The sequence below is a fragment of the Clavelina lepadiformis genome, chromosome 2, assembly GCF_947623445.1.
Source record: "Clavelina lepadiformis chromosome 2, kaClaLepa1.1, whole genome shotgun sequence".
Taxonomy (NCBI): Eukaryota; Metazoa; Chordata; class Ascidiacea; order Aplousobranchia; family Clavelinidae; genus Clavelina; species Clavelina lepadiformis.
The window spans coordinates 15,979,507-16,003,010 of NC_135241.1; the positions used below are offsets into that span (position 1 = coordinate 15,979,507).

Below are 23,504 nucleotides of genomic sequence, written 5' to 3' on the forward strand. Positions count from 1 at the left end.
ATGCAAGAATGAAACAAAATCAAAAAGCCCTTTGATTTTAAACATCATGATATATAAAAATAAAGACGGCACAAAAAAGCCCAAAATCGATGAAATATCTCCAGCACAAAAATTGTGTTGACCAGTGTAATCTTTATATTTGAACTACAAGTAGCTTACTTACTCCGCAAGTACAGATGTACAGCAAAAAAAAAAACAAAGAACAAATGCTGTAGAAAATATTTGAAAATAAGAATAACTTGGACGATCCCAATCAAATGGGCAGACTAGTTTTGTCAAGACTCATTACTAGGGCAACCAAAAGTCAATATGGTCAATTTTTTTACCTGCTCAGAATGTTATGAAACAAGCACAAAACAAATTTCAGCTTTGTACGACGTGTGGTATAGAAGTTATTAGGTCAGATAAAGTCAAAATGTTACGTTAGGTCAAAATACGGTCAAATTGTTTCGTTAGGTCTTTTTTTTAGGTCAAAATCTATTAAACTTGTAATTTTGTAACCATTTTGTAATATTATTCTTCCGTTTTTCTCTTTTCTTGTACCGCAAACAATTCCAGTCCCGCAAATTTTACTTAGAACCAAAGACACAAAGAGAGGGAAGGCTTTTCAGCGAGTTTGGTGACGTCACGATGTGACGGCATTGCATTTGAAACTGCAAGTTGTCAATCTTAATACGCAGAAACGAAAAAAAAGTCAACACTATAGAAAAGCATTTTGTCATTTTTAAATGCAGCTTTAGATTAGAAAGTTGCTGTAGACAGTGTAGAGACTATCAGTATAGCGTTTTTCAAAATGAGGTCAAAATTTGAACGTTTTAGGTCAAAATAAGGTCAAAATGTAAACGTTTTAGGTCAAAATGAGGTCAAAATTTGCAAATTTTAAGGTCAAAATTTAAAATTTTTAGGTCAAAAAACTGGTTGCCCTACTCATTACGTTACGACCTACTATCTTACAGTCGAAAAATCGGGGTGGGGGAATTACATTACATTATGACATTTAATAATTCGCTTGTGCAGTACTCGTGTGAGGTATTACACAAGGAACATATCCGTCATAAAGTCCGCATATGCTGGCGGTAATTGTTTGTATATGAGCGAAGACGATTGATGGTTGATAACTTGTTTTACTTCTGCTTCGATGAATGAGTTCTCATTTCTCAAATTTGCGTGACTATGCTGTTAGTTGCTTGATTCTGTCTATACAAATTACTAACTTATAAAGTTCCCATTTTTATTTATTATCAGACACGAAGGCTTTCACCTTCGGGCAAAGCTTGCTGAATGTTACATCGCGCTCAGTAACACGTGAGACGGTAAAAGGGAAAAGGGAAGATCGTAAACATTACAACAGTATATATATGTGGCAAGCTAGTTCAAGCGAGGAAATTATCTGACGTCATTAAGGAAAACTCAAGTCTGATAAACAACTGAATTACGGGATTCTAAATTAAATTCCAAACATATTGGAAAACAACTCGTGATTCGTGACGTAATCGTCACAACATCACGTCCAACGTAGATTTTGGCAGAACGTATCCGCACATGTTGTTTGCTAAAAATATCAAGTTAGTCTCAGTTGTGTACCAGGAACAGTTCAGAAAAATATATATAGGTTATTAAAAATAAATGGCGCAGTATCTTTCGGTTACGCTCTATATCTTGACGTGGAAACGTTTCTAAAAGGCGTCTATATACCTTATATCAAACCAAAAGACGATTAATACGAAGTATAAACTGTGAAAAATGAAGAACGCATTGACTTTTTGTCAAATGAACGTGTTGCCTTGCCACTATTTGGCGAACAGGTCGGCAAAAGAAGGTGTCTGGAGAGTTTAAAACGGCAGCAAAACTGTAACTGTGGTCTACATATCGCATATATTCTATGGGTGAGTATTGTTGATAATATCAGTCTGTTATCGAACGCGTGTTTTTGTTAACGATTTCATAAATACGAACATGTTTTGACACACATGGTTAACCATAGTCTTCAAGTCTTCATATTAACCTCTAACACAAAAGTTGACTAAAGTTTTCCTATTAATTTCTATGGGATTTCTATGGCTTTTAGCCTTTCCTAAACACTTTCGTGTGAGATGTCTATGAACATTGATGTGTTTACCAACTTTCATTTTCATCACAACTTTGCTAAACCAGGTGTAGGCTACCTTTAAAAATTTTACGATTCTGGTTGGTTTCTGCGAGAATGACAGTTGCGACTTACGTTAGGGTAAGGTTACAATGTTATAATACTGTATAACAAAGACAGGTTTGCAGATTGACCTTGAGCAGATATGTATTAAGAGTGTGGGTTGTTACAACTTTACAGCCTAGGCTTAGGCCTACATGGTTCTATTCAGGTTTTTGTTTCCATTGCACTTACTGGGCAGTTAGGCTAGTCTAGTAGCCTATACCGGGCTACCGCTAAGTCAGTAAGCGGTGGTTGTAAAAATGGTTTTCTAGGGCTACTAGGGTGTAAAAATGCAATCAGCTGTAGTGTGCTGTATTTAATCCACACAAAATCTGTGCAACAAAGGTTGTTTTGGCGCGTTGGGAATGTCTTTGTATTAACTGTATAGAGGCATAGGTTATCGTGGAAAGTATGGCAAATGCACTCTAGATATGTTTCAAGACTGTGCTTGGTGCACCCAAACGTCTCCTTTTTCACTGCCAAAAAACAGATACCCACAGGCTTTATGTTCAGGATAGTGTTCATTGAAGATTGAAAAAATGCACCTAATACACCATTTTGCACCCGTTGCATCCTGATTTTAGCCTTACTTCACGTGGTTACCCCGATTTATTGTGATACACTTTATGGGTCACTTATTTTTTCAATTCTACCTCAGGATTGATTATTAAGGAATAATTACATAATGATTTCTTTTCTATTACCTTGTAATTCCTTCCCATTCAGACCTTCCTACTTCAGTATATATATTCAGTGGCTTGTAAAATAAGTGTTTACTTCACTGGCCACGATTTACCAAAGGAAGAAAATACCAATTGTAGCTGGTGAAATAGACGCTGCCTTTTCAATATTACTTAAACAATAAAACACTGGACGTTTACTGCTTTTAGGTTGTTCCAAGAAAATACTATTATTGTCTACATTTTAATAAAATCCTTTTAATAATTAATTCAACCGGTGTATGTGGTCATGGGTAACAATAATGCGACTGCAAAACGACCCATCGATGAGCAACAGAACACTGGAGATGGCAATCAAATGACTACAATTGAATATGGATCACCGATGGATGATTCTCATGGGTTTATCTTTCCTGATCACAATGATCTCCTAGCGGTATGAACAAACCTCATTACTACATACCCCTTTTATATCGTCTCCTATAAAACAGTCAGATTTGTAAGTCCCCAATTTAGCTACTGCATTCTATGTCGTTGGTCCATTCTAGTTACACCTTGCTGACGTAAACATGGAAGCAACTTCAAAAATTTAACTCTGAAAAGCCACCTTTTGTACTTAACAAGCATATTTTTTATTAATGGTTAAAATCAATTTTCTTGTACAAGCAGTAGTTGTTTTCATCAAAAGAGTATTCTTTATCCGAAGCGAAAACAGCAATAGTTGTTAACAGCAAAAAAGTTTTCTATATTCGAAGCGAAAGCGGCTATTGGTAGTAACATATTGTAGTGTGTTTGGTAATTGTTGTGATGAACCTTATGTGCTGATGGCTATTAATAACTCACATTACGCTTGTCTTTTTGTTTATTCATAGTTGCCAAACTTTGGAAATGGCAGGCTGTTTTAGGGGATTTCCCTTAAACGTTAATTTTTTTCTAGTGAATGTTGTACATAGTATGCTTCAAGTATAAACCTCATTTTTTGAGTTATAGCTTTTGCCATGACAGACTTATCACTGCATTGGAATTTTTAAAACCGAAATTAGTCCTTTTTTGTGAATGGTAACTTTATGTTTACATTTTTTATGGTGATAATTTTATTTGTTACGTAAACACGTTATATACTTAGACACATTTGACTAAAAATAAAGTTGTTGCAAAAACGATTTGTGATAATTCTGCAATGAACAATTTTATTGGTCGCTTACTGTTAGAACTTTTAATTCTTACTTGAAAGCATGCATTAAAGTTTAGGCATGTTTCGCAAAATATTGTTTGCTTGCATGTATCAGGTCCTGGGTTCTCCTAACCACCAGACAAACTTAAGACACATGCTTTAAATAAATTTTTTTTTCGTTTTGTATTTCTTGAGATCAGTTGTTTCCTTAAACTCTTGACATGCGTAGTTTGCTGCGCATACTGTGTAATGCATGGTGTTTAGCCAAAAATGTTGGAAATGACAAAACAAGATTAAAAGTTTTGGTCTATAATTTACCATAAATTCAAGCTCACGCTTTTTTTTAAACATGGCTTATCTTGTTCTATCAAACACTGGTTTTATTCCAGAGTCCTGACCTTGCACAATGAATGTTTGTTACTTAAAAACAACAGTTGTTATAGCGTGAGAATACTCTTCCAATGCAAACCAAATGTTTATATTCCCTAGCGAAATTCACTATCAATCACTATTGTGTTTTTTACGCGTATGCTTTGATTATGACCAGGTTAACACAAGATTGAACATTTTTTCTCCCTTGCTTTGTCTCTCTATTCTTTGCTGTCACCGCTACCGCATTTAACTTATTGATTGGCACAGCCAGTATGGATTGGTTTTATAGAAATAAATAAAAAACACGGGTTTTCCTATTTCAAACGTTACGTTTCATGATATAAAATAAGCAAAAGATATAACTGGTCTGTGTTTCAATTATCCGCATGACAAATTACAGTATGTTGATCTTTTTTGTACAGCATTGTAGTATTTTCCTTTGAAATCTATTTTTGAACTGCTTTATAAAACTTAAATACAACATCATTAGCTAGTGTGCATTTTTTTGTTTAACAGTAAATCGGGTAATCAATTTGTAAAACCGGGAATGTTTAAAACGTACATGGTCCCCTTCTGCTTTGGGTAAGGGGAACTTTGTGATTCAGGCACAAATGATTTATTGCTGATGTATTTTTGCACAGCAGACTATGGGGTGAAGATAACATTAAGACAGTTGGGAACATGTCAGCCATTCCTGCAGCTTTTGGTGTATCTCATTACCACTGTTGTTTTTCGTTTTTGTAAGGCAGTGTATTGCTATGTCATTGTGTAATTTGGAACCCAAGATAGGCTTAGCTATCTTAGTCATATTATCAAAAATTAAGAGTTATTCAAATAACTTTCTGGAAAACACAACACAATGTTACCACTAATTCAGCAGGAATTTCCATTGTATATTGGATAAAATCCAAAGTGTGAAAAAACGCCCTGCTTACTCCACTTTAAGCATGCACAATGACAAGACAATTAGTGTAGATTTTTTGCATGTTGTTAACTTATATGAAAACAAACTATACTCTTTCATTGCTACAATGTGTTTTCCAGAGTGAATTGGAACATGGAACTATAAATGAAGTGAAAAAAGTCCCAGCTGTAGTGCGTTGGAAAGGAGGTGGTAAAGAGGTATATACCGTTTTTGTTGTTGCTGTTATCACTGAAATTTTTCTGACCTGTTAACATGGTTGTTTATGGTTTGATTTGTTATGATAGGTGTTATGCAGCACAGATTATAGACAGAGATGGTGTCACTCTTGCATAGAATTTAGTTCTTCATAACAATCAAGTTAAACCTGGTATTATGTAGCAGAATTAGAATTGCGAAGGCGTTATTGCAGCAGAAAGGAACATTTTTTGCAGAGGAAGGGGGCAGAAGAACATTTTACTTACGTTTAGGTCCTTTTTGAGCAATGCTGTGGACCAGGAGTGCACAAACTTTTTTCACTTGAGACTTGAGAGCTGCTTTTGAGAAGCCAGGTTAAAATGATCGATTTAAGGAATAGTTTGTATGCAAACTGCTTGACACACCGGTACACTGAAATATAGGCTGTTTAATATTGTAGTAGTCAAGTTTACTTCATTTAGAAATCATTGGCTGATTTTGAATGATAAAATTCTAGCTAGCAGTATAGCAGCATCTTTCTATATGAACTTATAAAAAGCAGATTATAAAAGTTAGCAATTTTTTTATTGGCTGTGTTGTGATAGTTTGACTTTTCTTCGTTGCTTTGCATGCTGGTTTTATGCAAACATTTCTGTGAATTCTTGATGCTCACAATACACTGATATATTGTAACAGTATGTCAACAACGCAAGTATATCAGGCTAAAAGCATTGTGAAATTAAAAAAAGGCTAATCTATCCTAAAAATAAAATTTTCATACAGTGTAGAGCAAGCCCTGTGCTATTCACCTATGTCACCTGTTAATGTGACATGTTTATGATAGCACCTAAAGTTTTTTCTTCCATTGTCATTACTAAAAAGGGCTGTCTCTATTTCACCGGGAACAGTTGTACGTTCGAAGCAGCTTTTTTTGCTTTCTTGTGGATCTAACTTGAAGTTTTGAGCACAATAACCTTCATCTTTCTTTTAATCTAAATGTAACTTCATTTGAATCTATATTTTAAACAGTAGATGCATGACCTACTTATGGTGAAATAATCACTTTGTTACTAAAATGGTGTATTGATGATAATGTTTGATTAGAGCATTATACCTATTGGTATTTTCTTTAACCTATTGTTTTTTCTATGTATGTTCATTCTATTTCTACTGCATAGTACATAATAGAAAAAAATGAAGGAAACAGTAAAGTTTTACACCCACTTTTTCATAATAGTTATAATTATGCATATTAAGACAAGGTCCCTTATGTAAGACGGTCACCAATGAGCCATCTCTGACATTTTTCTTCTAACACCTTGTCAAACTTTCTTTAAAGGTATTTATATCTGGGTCTTATGACAACTGGCATACAAAGCTTCCACTCAACAGAAGTCATGATAACTTTGTTGCAATAGTTGAGCTTCCAGTTGGTGAACACGAGTACAAGTTCTTGGTCGATGGGGATTGGAAAGTAGATCCCCAGGAGGTATGATTTGTTAAATAGGTTATAATGAGATAATTATAACCACTTGAAATGCTCAGTACATTAAACAAAATCTTATTTGATGTATCACCATAATCAGTTAAGTTTGTTTCAGGGTAAGGAAGACACTTTATTTACACATAAATTCACTGACATTTGATATACTTTTCTTATATAACAGCCAACAAAGGAAAATGATGTTGGAATTTTAAATAATGTACTGGCTGTGAAACCGTCTGACTTCGAAGTTTTTGAAGCATTGGCTGATGATTCTTCAGCACCAGTGAAAGGTTTGCTGCTTGAATCATTTTCTATAATGTTATAGTTATGCCCTGAGTTTGTTCTCATAGTTGGGTTCACAGATTATTCCACATCACCTGAAGAAGGTTACACTCAGGATGTACCTCGAGGATTGCTTGATGACTCTTCCCTTCATCCACCTAGTTTGCCTCCTCATTTGCTTAACAAAGTCCTCTTAAATCAAGATATTGATATGTCGGTAAGTGGCAGTTTATGATGAAGTATGTAAAGTTGTAAACTCTACAACGGTGTATGTTGTGTGACCTTGTTATTCATCAGAGTGTTTATTCCAATGCTTCTCAACTGTTGTTCCCCAGGCCAAAGAGTTGCAGTATAACAACAGAATACTTTTATTAATACATGTTGAATAATATTGAGTAGCATTTTAAGGTTCAACCGTATTAGAGTTTATGGGGACGTTTTGGTAAAAGTCTGTACTAAACACGAAAAGGTTTTCAGAGAAAAAAGTATTGTCATATTGCTTCCTGTTCATTCCGCAAACCAAATAAAACCTGCACACTTTACTTGCTTGATTAACTTAGTTGGGGTTCATATATTGACTACTATGGGTCAACATTAGAGTGTGGGCTGTCATACAATCAACTTTGTCTGTGCCAGTGATCAAAGTTTGTTGTTACGATTCATGTTAGTTGCTTGCCATACTACTTGTTTTGACAGCAACTGCTCTTTTCAGCTTGACGTACAGAGTAGTGCAGTGATTGTTGTCGGAACAAATATTAAACAGGCTTGATTTATAAAACTCTACATGGTGTAAATTTTTTCCTTAAAATTTTTTCGCAATATTGTAAGCTTGGTTGGAAGAAAATTCAAAGTGGGCCAAGAGAAAGTTATGAAACAGTGGTCTTTTAAGTTTGTAAAAAGAAGCTACAAATGACAATAAATATGTTGTTTTCCATTCTTTTTCAGTATGAACCTTCACTACTTCCCGAACCCCAGCATGTCATGCTTAATCATATGTATGCTCTTTCAATCAAGGATGGTGTCATGGCACTTAGTGCAACGCATAGATACAAGAAAAAATTTGTTACCACTTTGCTTTATAAACCCATTTAGTTTTTTCAATGCTTTTACTGTGTGTGAAAGTTTACTATGTTGTTTTGCAGTAATGTTCTATCATTCAGTTTGTTCCCTTCGTGTGTAATAGGGTTCTTCACGGGATGTAATAAGATTTGATTGAAACACAGACGTGGCATAAAATTTCTGTCAATCGATGTGATTGACCCGAGTATTCAAAACTTGCCTTTTTGTGTGTCAAGGCTTTATTGCAACTTTTTATTGCTTCTGTTCAAAATGATAAAATATATTGTTTTAGACAACTCTTGACATTAGTTTGTATAATTGCCAGGACATAGAAGCAATGCAAGTTGAAAGATTAGTGAGTGTCGTTGCAGTAGCACTCATAAAGGACCCAACGTACCCTTCATTAAAACATTACGAGTTCTACGTAATGCTTCAGAAAAGTCTGTTAGACCAATCAGACAGCCAGTGTCTGTGAATTACCCTATCAAATGTGCATTTAAAACATTTTAAACTTCCATGTCACATGCAAAAGTTAGGCTAAAATGTTCTTATACTGATGAAATTTGACTTTTTTTGGCCAAAAAGTTTAGTCTTCAATTCAGGGAGCCATTGCATGAAAACATGTTTGTTTGATGAAATATAAGTTAAGGCATACAGAAATCACATGAAAAACTTTAGGGAGTGTGGAATTGTTTGGATACTGTATACCGGCTGAGTTGACACCCGTTTAAGTTCACAGTTTGCTCGTTAAGAAGGCAAAAATTTATCACAAGATCCAGATTCAACTTTTTCAGATTAGTATGTTGGTATTTACAGTAAATCAATCATGTCATTAAAAAAGAACAAGTAGCTTTGTTGTAAACACATCCCAAATCGTCAGCTGAGCTGAGGCATTTTATTTCCAAATTGTCTCCGCTGTACTTTCAAAAAAGTTGACTAACTTCAGCTAAGGCATCCATCAGTTTTGAATGGTATGTGATCAGCGCCTGTAGTTTTGCCCATACATACATTACCTAATAATTCATCTATTGTATAGCTACTGTATTTACAAAACCCTAACTGCCATGTTCACACAAACTGCTCAGATTAAGTTGTAGACTTTTACTGTTATAGCATTTTTAGTAATTTCACCCCAGAATAAAACAAAGTAGCCCATTTTTACAAGGCTTGATGAGCCCTAAATAAAGTGTCTTCTGATGGTGGTTTACCAGTAAATGCTTGCGGGAAATTGTACCAAAACTGTCCTTGTAATTGATTAGGGTTTTTAACTTGTACCAAAAGAACTCCAACCGGATAAATTTGTATTTACAAATGTACAAAAGTTACACTTGATTATTATTAGTACAATCATTGAACAGCATTGCATCAGTACAAAGTACCAGCAAAACTGTTTACTACTACCAATATTGATTACATAGACAAGGTGTCGATGGAACTACATGTGTTTGAAACACACAAAATGCACGGCAAAAAACGCATTCAGTATATGACAAGATCAATTGAAATCTAGAAAGCTCGAACAACATACACCAAACCCAAGCATTATCATGACATGACCAAAGAATCAAAGCTTATACACAACCATCGCGAAACAACGAAACGCAGTGAATTCAAAAGCATAATATAAAACACTAACATGGCATAATAACAAAATGTAAAAATATGCAAACATGTTGTAAAAAATGCAAATCGCATTTTGAAGTGCATTATGAAAAAAGATTTTGCTTAAATCACAAGCCAAGTTGAATTGAACAAATTCAAGCAACTGAACTTGCTGCTACACAGTTTCACAAAACTGATAACTGTGTTTTCTATGAAGACTAATCAAGAAAGAAATTCTTCACAAGTTTAAAAGTTGAGAAGAGAAAGGAGTTCAATCACCGAGTAGTAGTAAAAAGTATCATTAACTTATATTGTTAACTCAAACTAGTAAATATCAATTACATAAGCATGGTTTTTTCAGTTAAAGAAAAAGCAAATAAAATACCAATAGATTTGCGATTGTATCAGTTCAAAGAATAAAATTTGATTTCAAATGATATTAAAACTATTCAGTATCATAAATTTGGAGTAACTTATATCAATGCTCTATTTTTGTTCATATGCATATCTTGAATTAATAATTGCATATGCATATCTTGAATTAATTGGTATACAAAACTTACACAAACCTGAAGTTCGCAACAAATTTTCAATCATTTTATTATATTTCGTGACATTTACAGGTGCACAATATAGAAAAGCAAGCCAGAATTTTCAAACCAATTCCGGAAAAGTATTAACGCCAACTAATTCAAGCACTAAATTAAATGTTCAAATACGCCATTAAACCAATAAAGTCCTTTACTTTCACATCTACAGTTATACTATGAGTTATTGACTAAAATTACGATAACTATTGAGTGATAGGATTTGGTTTGTAATATAACGTGAGGAGCTTATTTATCTGTCCTTAAAATGATTGCTTGTGTCAACCAAGCATTTCTTCACAAAATAAAACCAAAGGATTTCAAAAATGAGAAAGTTGGAGTTGGATCTTTTGCGATTCAGGACTCCTTATTCTATAATACATACTCCTAATGACCCTGCAACTAAATGTATATTAAAATGTCTCATTTTTTACTATTAGAAGTGAAAAGAGGCACAAATCAGCAAGAGAACACAACAAATAATCTTATCCTTCTCTGGCAATCTACAAATTTCAGTACAATAGGATGGAACAAAGATAGCAACATCTGAACTGAGCATAGAAAGCACAAATTAAAACCAAGCAAAATTAGTCAAGTTAAATTTGCTTTGGTGTAGTTTCTGCACTTTTTGTGCTGTAACTGTCGTAACGTTCAATTGTATATTTGGGGCGTTGTCCAGGCTTTGGTTTGATGTACTTTTCTTGACCAAATATGCGATATATGATATCCTCATACTCATCTGGCCACTGAAAAATTTTCGTATCATGGAGCCAGCCAGGAACATGACTCTGTTGGCAAAAGATTTGCTAAGAGTTCTTTGATTGATACAAAGATGCTAATGATGACCACAATGGGCATATACTTGTAGTAACCTGATTAAGCTGTAATTATTAGGGATGAGCCGATATGAACCCAAACCCGAATAGATTAGCCGAATATCGCCTGTGTGGAAGATTTGGGCAAATAATAACAATGGCGAACCCAAATACAAGACTACTTATAGATTTATCGACTTTGGTATGAAAAATTAATCCATTTTCCTGGCAAAGCTAAACAAGAGTCAACATTTTTTACTGAAAATCATTTACTTAAGGATTTTGCTTTTCAAAGCGCCATTCAATCATTAATTTTTAGCAATTATGTCATGTTACAAGCGAGATTTGGCAACTTTCTGATAGAATTTTATCATCTGGTGCTGATACAAATAGATATGTTATTCGTTCGGGTCGACCTTTATGATATCCAGATTCGTACAAACCCGAATTGTTGTCTTCGTGACACATCCCTAGTATTTTAGGGATGAGCCGATACGAACTCAAACCTAAATAGGTTCGCTGAATATCGTTTTTGTGGAAGATTCGGGCAAACACGAATACTAACAATCGCGAACCTGACTTTGGTATAAATTGATGACCTAATTTCTCAGCGAAGCTAAAAGAGCATCAATTGTACTTACAATGAAGATCATTTTCCTAATGACTTTGCTTTATCTAACGCTTTTAAAACATTATATTTTTCAAACAATGTGAATTGTTTAGCAATTACGTCATGTTACAAGCAAGACTTGACAACTTATGGATGAAATTTTATTGTTTGGTTCTAATACGAATAGATTCGGGATTCATTCGTATCGACCTACGTGATATTCAGGTTCGTGTGAACCTGAATAATCTTCCTTGCGGCACATCCCCAGTAATTATCATCTAATAAGACTGATTATTATTGTTTGTTATCAAAGTATAAGGTTTTTCAATGAAGTACGAACATAAATTTCACACTTCAATTCAAAGTCAACCTTTATTAATACCTTAATTTCAATACCCTATTCCAAACACTAAGAGATGGCCATCTCTTAGTACACCTGAAGAAGCAAGCTTATGCTTGCGAAAGCTCGTGTAGAAGAATCAAAAATAAAGTTAACCTCAGAGTGCCAACTTATATATACTGAATTTTCAAGCGGTAAAAGCCAACATACATTAAATATTCTAAACGCCATTAAACTCACAGATTTTCCAGTTCCAACTAAAACAGGTATAAAGCGTTTGTTAATAGCTCCTTGGTGGATGTACTCATTGTGAATCCGCCTGTAGATGTATCTTGTATTGACATTATTCTCCTGCTGATCAGATTGGCGAGGTTCATCTTCCAAAACTATCTCATAATATTTTGGGCTCACACATATCAGAACGAAGTCACACTGTAAACGAACAGTAATATGAGTGCTGTTGTTTTTGTGCCACTGAGAAAAGCCCTTGACATTTGACGTAAGGGATTTCAAAACAAAAACAGCAGTATTTTATGATGAATCTATGACAAAGAGCATTGTATGAAGGCAAGTGGTAAATAAAGATAAAATTGGCAATCAACCACAAATGCTAGCTTTCCTTTTAAGTGTATGACCAGATATATTGCTATCGTACTAACATAAGTACCAAGTTGTACAATAAATAACCACATAATGTACTTTTTGAAGATTTTTATCAAGCCACTTTGACACACTCTCAGCTTTCTCCTTCTGCTCTAAGACGTCAACAGTCACTTCAATGGAGTTACGCAACAACGTCTGTGAAATTTGCACAATAGTACGCATGTGGCTTTCGTCTTCATTGGCATATGTGATAAAAACTGTAAAAAATGATTATTTTCAAGCTTGTGTAAAATAATGCATGACTACATTCACCAAAGATGGTTAGTTAAAATTTTATAACACATATCTCGTCTATATTTTTCTTATCTACATTTTACAGCAAACATCTTTTACAACTTAAACTACATTATTGCACTCAGTATAAGTAAAATATGTGCCAGTAATGAATGCCTTTTTTCATTGGAGTTGCAGCTTGGGTCTGCATTCTGGTACAATTGGTCTGCAGCTTTGTAGAATTAGTCCTGCCTGAGCTTGAACCAGTGTTGTAAAATACAGGTCTCTGAAATACATGACATCTCAAAAATCTCAGCAACTTGCACAATTTAGACAAAAAAAAGAAAATTTTTAAAGTAATTAATGCATACAAATATGAAACGAGATGGTTCCTGATAACGTATCAGCTAAAATTCATGTTTTTATTAACACCGATTTGTCATAAAGTTTTGTTCATACAGCATTTGCTGATGTGGTAGTAACATTCTGGTTATGACTTGGACTGACAGCTTGTTTTCGCATCACTGGCTTTTGTCGAGATAAAGATGGCTCTTGATCCTCAACGTGCAATGATGGATATTGAGTTTCGAAACTATAGCTGAAAAGTTATGGGGAAGTATAAGCAATTATTCAATATACAGCTAACATGAGCAGAACTATTTCCAAAAAAATACTGAACTTTAAGATCACTTAAACCGTATGGAAAAAAATTGGTTCCAATAATAAATTGTTATAAGTTCCCAAAATACCACATTTGTTGCATGCAAGTTTCATTTTATATTTAAAGTAATTTAAAGAAAACAAGTAGTTATGTTTTTATTTAGTAGTCGTGAGTCTAATCTTTTTTTGTTAACCAATACAGTGCCAATTTCAAACCCTGCTTTCCAAAAATGAACAATAAAATTAAATGATACAAAAGTCACAAAATCCAACATATTGCAAGGTTTTTGATAAGTGATGAGAATGTTATCTATTCTCAAACTGAGGTAAGTCTATGCAAAATTTAAACCCGACAATAATTCTAACCGTTTGACTCTCGATTACCGAAATTTTCTGTGTTCATCCGTGATCCATTTGTTGTATTTTTGCTAGTATGTTTCAGTTAATTTTGTCTTGCCTGAATTTGGTACTGTTCACCAGAATCACTGAACAGGAGCAAGCATCGTTTGTGCCTTGCCCAAGAACATTTCAACGATAATTAATTAATTGAACAGGGGTTTACAACATTGTGACCCTGGCGCTCTAACCCCTCCACTGCTGTTCCAATTTGCCACACATTTCACATTCACAGTATTTTTTATTATCTATATTTTGACTGGAATGAATAAGCTATCTTATTACATAGCCTGTGGATGACAGCAACGTTCACTCATAAGCAACAAGCCGAAACCAAGTTGCAATTACTACGTTTTCATTATGTCATCTTAACTACCATCAAAATTCCACTTTCCACCAATACCTCGCCTCCTAACTAAATCTTACTATTAACCACGAGATGTAGATTGGAACCAGAGATGAAAATTGGTCTGGGTTTCTAAAATAACTTGTTTCTTTTCTGAGATTTTCATAATGTTATCTTATTCAGCAGTATGACATCACTGACACTTTCAAATCTTTCACATCACTGCTGTTCCACTTCTGTTTTACAGTTGAAAAAGCCAATCCGTTGTTCTTTTGTAGGCCATATTTAACTTAAAGGCCTAATGTGTTATTTGTCACGGGTCCGCTGGCGCCGTGAATCCTAAGGCATCTGCCTCAGATCGCCATAGTGTAGTTACAGTTACACCCTTCTATCAAATTCTTGATTACAAGGAGTAAACTTTAAACACATGACTACGGAAAAAAAACGAAAAAGATTGTAAACATATTCCACTTAAGTTAAATGAACCTAAAAATAAAAGCATTAAATACATGAACTGCTTTAAATTTCTAAAATCATGCCATCCATGGAATTTCATGTTTATGACTAGTACATTACCAGTCTTCAGTGCCTGTAGAACTCGTTGAAATTTGCTTTTCATAAGAGACTTCTGTTGGCTGTGATTGCGTTGGTGATTGCTGCTGAAAAGGTGGACCCGATATCCCAGTTAATGAATGCTCCAAGCCAATGTTAGTAGAGCTTCTATCATTCCTACAAAAAATTGGAATTAATTAGAATAAAATGCATTTAATTTCTTGCATTGTTTTAATAGCATCCAACAAAAACACAAAACCTTATTACTAACGTAGACTGTGGCATGTGATAAGGATTGGAGTATGCAGGGTCCTGATAACCAGAACTCAAGGCTTGATGACGACAAGCATCTAATGCAGAAAGCGAACGACCCATATTAGGTTGAACATTATGATTGCATTGTGATGGTGGATGTGAATTGGAATGTTTATAAAAATTTAGTCTAGGTTGTTGAATTTGCGCTGAGTAACTTTGCATATCAGGAGGAATATTCCTGCGCATGTTTGGCCCACTCATAAAAGATCCATCAGATGACACATAATCAACGCAAAATGATTCAGTTTCATTGACGTTAGGACGAAAATCTTCAACTGGAAAACGATTAGACAAATGAGAACAGCCAGAATGCATTTGTCGCGATACATTTTGTGAAGTATGACTTGATGATGGCTGGTAATTGGATGTTTGCTGGTCGCATCCAGCTTCTGCAAAAACAAACCAAAGATATAGTCATGTACTTCTATTTCTAGGAGTGTCAATTTTTTATGCCTAGGGAGGCAAACTACAGAATAAATAACTGTTAAAACATATTCTAAAACAATTTATCCCAAATCCAGAATTTCAAATTCTGTTCTGGAATAGTCTTAACTCTTAACATAATTCTGTGAAACATGTGAAATGTAACAATAGTAGTCCAACGGCAAATCTATCATGGCACTACTAGTCATCGAATACAACAGTTTATACATTTAAGATAATATAGTGCCATAACATTTAACATGATCTGACAGCAGCAGTAGTAATAAAAAAAATTCATAAAACTAGAAAATCTATTACATGACTGTTCTGGCTTCCTATTGCAAACCTGAATTCATGTGAAAACAGCAACACATAAAAACGACGCAAGTAAAAGAGTTTAATAGCAATTTAATAACTGGTTAATAAGAATAACATAAAAATCGGATTCCACCTTTGAGATATAATTCTCCTGGATTTGGTATTCTATGATGTACATCCCTAATCATGCTGTATGGGTTTACCAAGTACAAAACTATGTTTTAGTAAACATTTGTGATCACAAAATGAAAAGTGAGACTCAAAGATTGCTTTATAACAATCACCAGCTTTTGAAATATTTTTATCCGATTTATTCTTCCACCACACAAAAAAAAACTGAGCAACCAATCTAAGTTATATTTGCATTTAGAATTTGAGACTTGGAATCTTCCTCCACATAAATTCAACACAACGGGAAATATCATTTAGGTATAGTAGATAAACCTGTATTTATAGTATGTACTACTGGATTAGCTTATTTACGTGGTTCAGAATTTTCAGGCATTCCTTCATTTCCCAAAGGATGCTGCACAGGATGACGACTGCAATCTTCTAGTGTTGATCGCAGTGAATCCACGGTGAAAGTAGAAGATGCCTTTTCCAATAAACAAAATGATATTAAAACGATAAAATTAAATATGCTGAAAAGATAGTAATAGAAGTTTAAGTATGGTACAGATAATAAGAAATCTTTATGCATCCGCATTTGGTCAAACAATCTCAATGGCGCACGAGCCTCAAAGAACCTTGCATGGCATAAGCCAACACAATTATAAACATTGTGCGATTTCCCCAAGACAAGCAAACCCGAGGTGTGTTTTGTCATGCAAAAATTACTACTTGGTGTGAAAAACATCGAAAAATGACCTTTGACCTTTGTCATTTTTAGAAAGCAATGGTTTGGTCCACCATGAATGTTTTGTATTAAAAATAATACCTCATAATTAGGGCGATTATTTTTTGACTTGTCAAAAAAAGTCAAAAATTTGTCAAATTTATAGCGTTAGGTCAAAAATTGTCAAAATATTTTACAAAGTCAAAATTGTTTACAAACTGCATTGTCGTGGTGCCGTAGTGGTTTCACTGTCAGTGAACTTTTCATTTTACACATTGTAGCCTACTTCATACTGTTGTAAATGGCCCATTGTCTACTTATTGTGAATCATAAACCATTAAGTTAAATAATTAGGTTGATATGGTGTGATGCTCAACAAACCTCAAAGCGTGTAAGATTTTTGGTAGGTCCTAAGTCATTTTGCGGCAGCTGTAGGTTAGGTGCGGCTCTTGCTTCGGTTTTGCTTTAGATACTTCATGTATCTTTAGTTTAGTGTATTGAACGGATTGAACAGTTTTTGTTGTGTCTTAACTGCAGTTTTTTGGCAGTGATTTGTAATCAGCTCATTTCCCTTTACAGAATAGGCTAGGTCTGTGTTCAGATTTTTGCCCTTCTGTTAGACTACAATAAATTTTAAATTTTTGTACAATAATGCGTAATTAACTACTTGAGTTCTTCATACGTCAAAATTTGTCAAAAAAAAGTTTTTTGATGTCAAGATTTGTCAAAAGTTTCAATTTTTTGGTCAAAAATTTTCGTTTTTAGGTCAAAAAATAATCGCCCTACTCATAATTAATCAGAATTATTACCTTTGTCTTTGATAACAATTTGTAGATGTTTTCATATAAAATTACTTAAATTTCCTAATGTCATAACATAGTGTCCCCAGTCAAACAACATATGGACAGGTGTTTGTAATTATGATAACTGGTACAATAGTGCTAATAAATGTTAAGGCATAATACCCCTATAACTTGCACAAAATTTGGCGTTGATTTTGCCAACTTTAAATAATAAAAACTTTGAATTGGTCTAAATAGCAACAAAAAATAAAAATGACCAAAAATAACTTTTGACAACAAAGTTTCAATACGTAACTTCGCCTAATGTAGACTAGATTCAATGCACGGAACATATGTACAAGGCAACAGTCAACATGCTGCCTTGCTAGTTGCTACCAAATAGTGGGTAGAGCAACATTGAATTCTTGACACACGATGTCCAAAACAAACATGTTTGATAAGACAGAAGAAATAGGATTGGATGTGATAAGTCGTATTTTGACTAATGGTTCTCTGGTTCGTGTTTTTGATCTTATTTATAATACTGCAAGTATCAGCGCAATTTAATTAACTTACGAATTCATCCTTCTGCCTACAATTGATTGGCAGGTGGGTATTCACATGCAAAAGTTCAATTGTTCTTGTTGACCGCAAACTTTGTGCTTCGTTTCTAATTTGATTGGTAAACCGGTAATACAGATTATGTACTTGCGTTGGTTGCATGATCACAATTTGCAATTGCAAGGTTACACGTGATTGGACTTATTTTGTTTCATCTAATTTTATAACAATCACCAAGACTGTTTTCAACAATCAAGCTATTTCACTTCTTTCATTTTGTTTTAGTTTCATTAAGTATTTGATCGTTTGATCAGAAGAGCCATGTTTGTCGAGAAATTATATGGTCTTGAAGATGAGGTTACGGCAAGCTTGCAAAGCAACAATAACTTATCAAGTGTTAAAACGCGACGAACATTGCGGTGTTGTCTCAAATTTATTAAGGTAAAAGTTTTTAATGTATTGCTCATATTTTGCTGTAATACTTTAGTATGTCATATAATTTTCAAACCTTATGTGTACATATTACTCATAAATACACATGTGTTATGGTTGCAGCTGGCCACCGACTTCTTCGAAAGAGAGAGAAGTACGTGTCAATTGGTGGAGTCATACCTATGATCAAAGGCTTGGCACAAAAATTTTCACCATGTGAAGATTCACGCACCTTGGCACTTTTTAAAGCAACATCTAGAACCAGTTGCAAGCCAGATTTTGGTTTGTCTTCGACCACTCACCGTAATGGTTTTTGCACATAAGCATTGCAACATGGTTGAAACCGAAATACAAGATAAATTATTTCCAAAAAGTGGAGGGAGTTCAAGTAAGTCCTATAGGATAAATAAAACTTAGTGCTTTTGTTACCACCATTCTTATTTTGATAATGGCTGATAAGACATTTTTTACTACAGGTCAATTGAGCTGTTGAATCGGAAATGCTCATACTTGAACAAGACAGCATAGAAACTCGAAATAAAAGCACGAGTATCAACTGGTTTCAGCATCGCCTTCCAAGTGGTAGCAAACATTTGGATGATCTAGTGGGTTGTGGTGTCGAGTGTGCCGGCAATATTAGCGATGTGGAAGAAGATCTTGAAGGGGCACTAAATCCATCAGCAGAATTTGCAATCTTTCTGAAGTTTCAGATCCAACCAAATACCACTGACACGCTAAACTGATGGCAAACAGTGCTGGACGGTTGCCTCTGCTAAAGCAGTTGGCTTTCAAATATCTCTGCATACCTGCCACATCAGCATCTTCGGGGAGATCTTTTCCAGCGCAGGATTAACTGCTACGTAGTTGCGATCTCAATTGAAGCCGGACATTTGGAAAGCCTTAATGTATTGCACTGCAATAAACTTGTGCTTTGATTGTGTTTTTGTTTTCTGGATTCAGGGTAGGTATTTAGAATAATTCTAAAATAGTAAATTATTCTGCAATGCCCATCCTACCTATGGCTGTATAAATGACCAAATCAGTAGGATGCTTAATTATTTATAGATGAAACACTTTACATCGACACCAGCACATTACATGGACAAATCGTAATTGAAATTCTTTTCTATAACAAAAAGCAAAAACATACCAAGCTGCTTTGTGATGGGACTCGATGTATTTGTTCATTACCATCTCCCATAGACTGATTTCCAAACATGTAAAACTACATAAAACAGATATATTCAGGTTGTAGCAATAAAATAAAGATTAGATAAACAACTATAACTATAACTTGCACAATATGCGCTTCTGTAAAAAATGAAGACATAAATAATAATTTATAATATAGCAGAAGCTGCTTGTTGTTTATAAATGAATAATATGACCAGCCGATTTTGATGACTATTGAGGTACAACCCCAAAGGCCAATACATAGTTTTAATTATGTATGGGAAGAAAACATTTTGCTTTATCAAATAATTCATATCTTTGGAGTAATTTTTAAGAGCAACCTTTTTGCTTTGGTCTATTGCTAAACTCATTGAGCGAAATTACGTCGGTAAAATACGACGCGTCCTAAGCTTTTCAATTGATACGTAAAATGAGTACCAAGAGCGAAAATTTTTTATTAATGAATAGTTTAGTTGTCGTTTAGTTTTATTAACCAGAAATTGATATTAGAACCATACGACATTTTTAGTGATGTTGTTTAAAAGCTGTTAACAAATTTTCAAATATTGTCAAAACCTTTTTCGAATTGTTTTTACCATCACCTGTTATTGTGACGCTTAAGTTCTCGAAGGCCAAAGGGTCAACTATTTATGCATTGCTATTCATCACAAATTCGAATTGGTTAAAGTAAAAATTACGAAGTCTGTTTGGTGAAGTAGAAGTTACTTATAGTGTGCGAGAGATGAACCCGTTCTTTCGAGTTACTTAAAAAGTTTTGCAGTTTAATACTGGTAAAATATAAATATTATATAAACCTTATATACATCTTAAACATTATAGTATGATATATTATATAGGTATAGGTATATTTATAGGTATAAATAAATAAGGTTTAAGCCTCTTCAATGACAGTGCTGGTGACTACGAAAGCGATTAATTATTATCTATTGCAAATAGGGCGAAACAGCAATGTTGATATCAAAAACTAAGAAAATTGTAATTTATAAGAAGTTGCACAGGTTAACTGAAAATCAAAACCAGGGGGCCAACGTATATTCTGCTCCCCCCATAATTCACAACTGGGGGGCGTTACCCCTCCACTCTATTGGGAATCAACGTCTGTGGATACTGATACATGCACATTAACAAATTGTAAAATTAGATTTCAAACTATGCGCAACACAAAACATGAAGCTGACTTAAAAATCACCAAAACATAGATTTCTGCTCATTAAATGGCTAATTGCATTGATAAAGATCTGATCATAGCAACTTTTAGTATTGCCAAGGTGGGTTATATTAAACACTTTCTACTATACAACTATATATAGCAGGTATTTAATTCATACTGTCTTGTCACAAATTCAGATATGTTCAAAACCAAGGTTTAAAACGAAACATTGCTTACATCTCTTTGCAAACTGTTAGGATGACTGTTCATGCAGCAGTTGTGGTGAGGATGTTCCATAGTTGATTGCAAATAGAGGTTCAATAATAATTTTCTTCTATCCTCAAGAAAACCCTACGTTTAACTTGTCACTTAAGTTTGTTGTCATAGGTGGTGCTGAAAAAAATCACAAGTAATTGTTTGTTTGATGACATAAGACAAAAGTTTAATAATGATTGCTTTTTTTTGAAAGAGAATGCATTTAATCTTTTTCCCCCTCATAATAAGTCAAGCTGCCTGGGCAACAATTATATCGTATTTGTATGTTAAGCTCTCTGTGTTCCACCTTAACCTATTCTTATACATCCCAGCTTATTGCTTTCTCTTGTCTTTGCGTCTGGACAAAACACGAGCTTAACATAATGCAGTAAAATTAGCAGTTAATGAGTGAAGAGCAAAGGATATATAGTACTGATTTATTTAAAACAAGACTGATGAGTTATTCAAGATCGATCACACCTTGCCACAGGCCATACATGAGCAAAGTTAGGCTATGTCACCACAACAATAGAACAGTGTGAGAACAATAGTGAGAATTTCCACTAGTTAAGATGATATAGCTATATGCAACAAAGAACAGTTTAGGAGTGTGTAAGTGAAACGATGAAATTCCATGAACAAAAATCCAATAACTTTGAAACTTAGTGTATCTGCTAAAAGTTTCACTTCCGTCATAAAATCACCACACTATCAAGCAAATGCTTTCAAAATGACAAAATCGAGAAAACTTAATGCTTGCGCTGCTAATTGTGCACTGACTGTTCTTACAGGAAGGAGAAAAATATGAGTGGACTTACATTATAACTGGTGTTTTAGGGTGAGAAATTAGCAGTGGGCTTACACCTGACTGCAGAGTATGGCATTAGCACACCAGAGGTTTTTTGCAAAAAACAAAATCACACACCGGCTGGTCTGTATTTCAAAGCAGAATTTGCCAAGATATTGGGTGTGCAAAACTGCTAACTCATGCTGTGTGCAGGTGTACAATGGCTAGCCGAGTGTACACGTATTCTATCAATCTTCAATAAATATACAGGCTAATACAGTATGTAACTATACATTTATCTAACACACACGCCAAACAATCCTGTGGGCAGGATAAAATTTTATCGAAATTTAGCCAATCATTGCAACTAAATGGATGAAGCCAGTCGTGCTGATTTATCACACTTCAATGAAAACGTTCTCAAACTATTTTTTCTGATTTTTTTTGCTGCTATGATTATGCCCTTACTTTATGTTTGTCAAGTTAAACGCCAAGCATTGTAGCAACTCACTTGCCAGAGCCACTCTAAAAGGTACGACAAACGCTAAGTCCTGCATGCAGCTTAGAAGTATAGGCTATAACCTTCGATTGTTGTTAAAGAAGCATCTATCAAAGTTTGAGTTGGCCTTCAGATATTATCTAGTGTCAAGTGAGCTCCATCACTACAGATGGTGACCACTGACCTCAAATGATCTAAACACACAACTTCTCTCCCCTGTCTCCAACCCTCTCCTGATACTCATCTCTCTCCACCTTAATGCAACATCAGCCAGGAATTACAGGTAAATCCTGCCTGGGGGACTAACGTAGTGTCTCGCTTGCATAGCCTACCACAAATGCCAAGTCACAGATCAGAATTATATAACACTCGAATGAATCTCTTATGAAAGGGTAAAGTTAGAGCTTCATATGCGGGACATACATACACACCGACATACACAGCGACAGGCTAAAATAATATGCAGCTTTTTGATAGAAAAGGAGTGCGCCTTCCCCATAGTGACCACGAGTGTACATTGGTCGGTTTGTTACACACAGGAATTTTCCTTTTGCACCTCTAAGATCTCGACGAAAACTGCTGTACATTTGCTAAAACAGTTCTAAACAAGCATTTCATAGCACTAGTAACTGGCATCGTGGTGCTTCTAAAATCTAAATCATTGTTAAGAGGATCTGCAATGTTAAAGGGAATATATATTGCAAAATGAGTAAGAAATTTATGGTGCTTATTAAAGGTAGAAGGAAAAATTTCATAATTAAAAATTGGGGCCTAGTATAAAAGTGCGCAAACAGAAATGTCACAATTGGAGTAGCCGGGGTCTAGTATA

The 23,504-nt window shown here is 34.6% G+C and overlaps 2 protein-coding genes and 1 long non-coding RNA gene across 3 annotated transcripts; 2 read left to right on the forward strand and 1 right to left on the reverse strand.

Moving 5' to 3' along the window:
- The first annotated feature begins 3,051 nt into the window (after window positions 1–3,051).
- On the forward strand, window positions 3,052–8,643 carry LOC143446447 (5'-AMP-activated protein kinase subunit beta-1-like). The gene is made up of 6 exons (XM_076946079.1): window positions 3,052–3,304; window positions 5,459–5,536; window positions 6,853–7,002; window positions 7,181–7,289; window positions 7,362–7,498; window positions 8,227–8,643. The coding sequence occupies exons 1-6, from the start codon at window positions 3,158–3,160 to the stop codon at window positions 8,371–8,373; spliced, it is 768 nt and encodes a 255-aa protein (XP_076802194.1). The 5' UTR covers window positions 3,052–3,157; the 3' UTR covers window positions 8,374–8,643.
- A 981-nt stretch (window positions 8,644–9,624) lies between these two features.
- On the reverse strand, window positions 9,625–21,523 carry LOC143447120 (uncharacterized). The gene is made up of 10 exons (XM_076947060.1): window positions 21,372–21,523; window positions 19,941–20,015; window positions 16,664–16,775; window positions 15,396–15,828; window positions 15,149–15,301; window positions 13,630–13,768; window positions 13,348–13,456; window positions 12,994–13,154; window positions 12,535–12,726; window positions 9,625–11,317 (listed from the first exon to the last, which is right to left on the reverse strand). Exons 1-10 carry the CDS (start codon window positions 21,429–21,431, stop codon window positions 11,126–11,128), a joined length of 1,626 nt encoding a protein of 541 aa, XP_076803175.1. The 5' UTR covers window positions 21,432–21,523; the 3' UTR covers window positions 9,625–11,125.
- LOC143447124 (uncharacterized) lies at window positions 18,486–19,163 on the forward strand. The gene is made up of 2 exons (XR_013114027.1): window positions 18,486–18,799; window positions 18,914–19,163. It is a non-coding gene; the product is annotated as an uncharacterized LOC143447124 (long non-coding RNA).
- Window positions 21,524–23,504: the final 1,981 nt, after the last annotated feature.

Coding starts and splice junctions, on each gene's coding strand:
- LOC143446447 (XM_076946079.1), top strand. CDS start 3,158: ATGGGTAACAATAATGCGACTGCAAAACGACCCATCGATGAGCAACAG. Junction 5,537..6,852: donor GGAAAGGAGGTGGTAAAGAG/GTATATACCGTT, acceptor CTTTCTTTAAAG/GTATTTATATCTGGGTCTTA. Junction 7,499..8,226: donor ATCAAGATATTGATATGTCG/GTAAGTGGCAGT, acceptor ATTCTTTTTCAG/TATGAACCTTCACTACTTCC.
- LOC143447120 (XM_076947060.1), bottom strand. CDS start 21,431: ATGGAACATCCTCACCACAACTGCTGCATGAACAGTCATCCTAACAGT. Junction 15,302..15,395: donor TATCACATGCCACAGTCTAC/GTTAGTAATAAG, acceptor AATTTTTTGTAG/GAATGATAGAAGCTCTACTA. Junction 12,727..12,993: donor TTGATAAAAATCTTCAAAAA/GTACATTATGTG, acceptor GTTCGTTTACAG/TGTGACTTCGTTCTGATATG.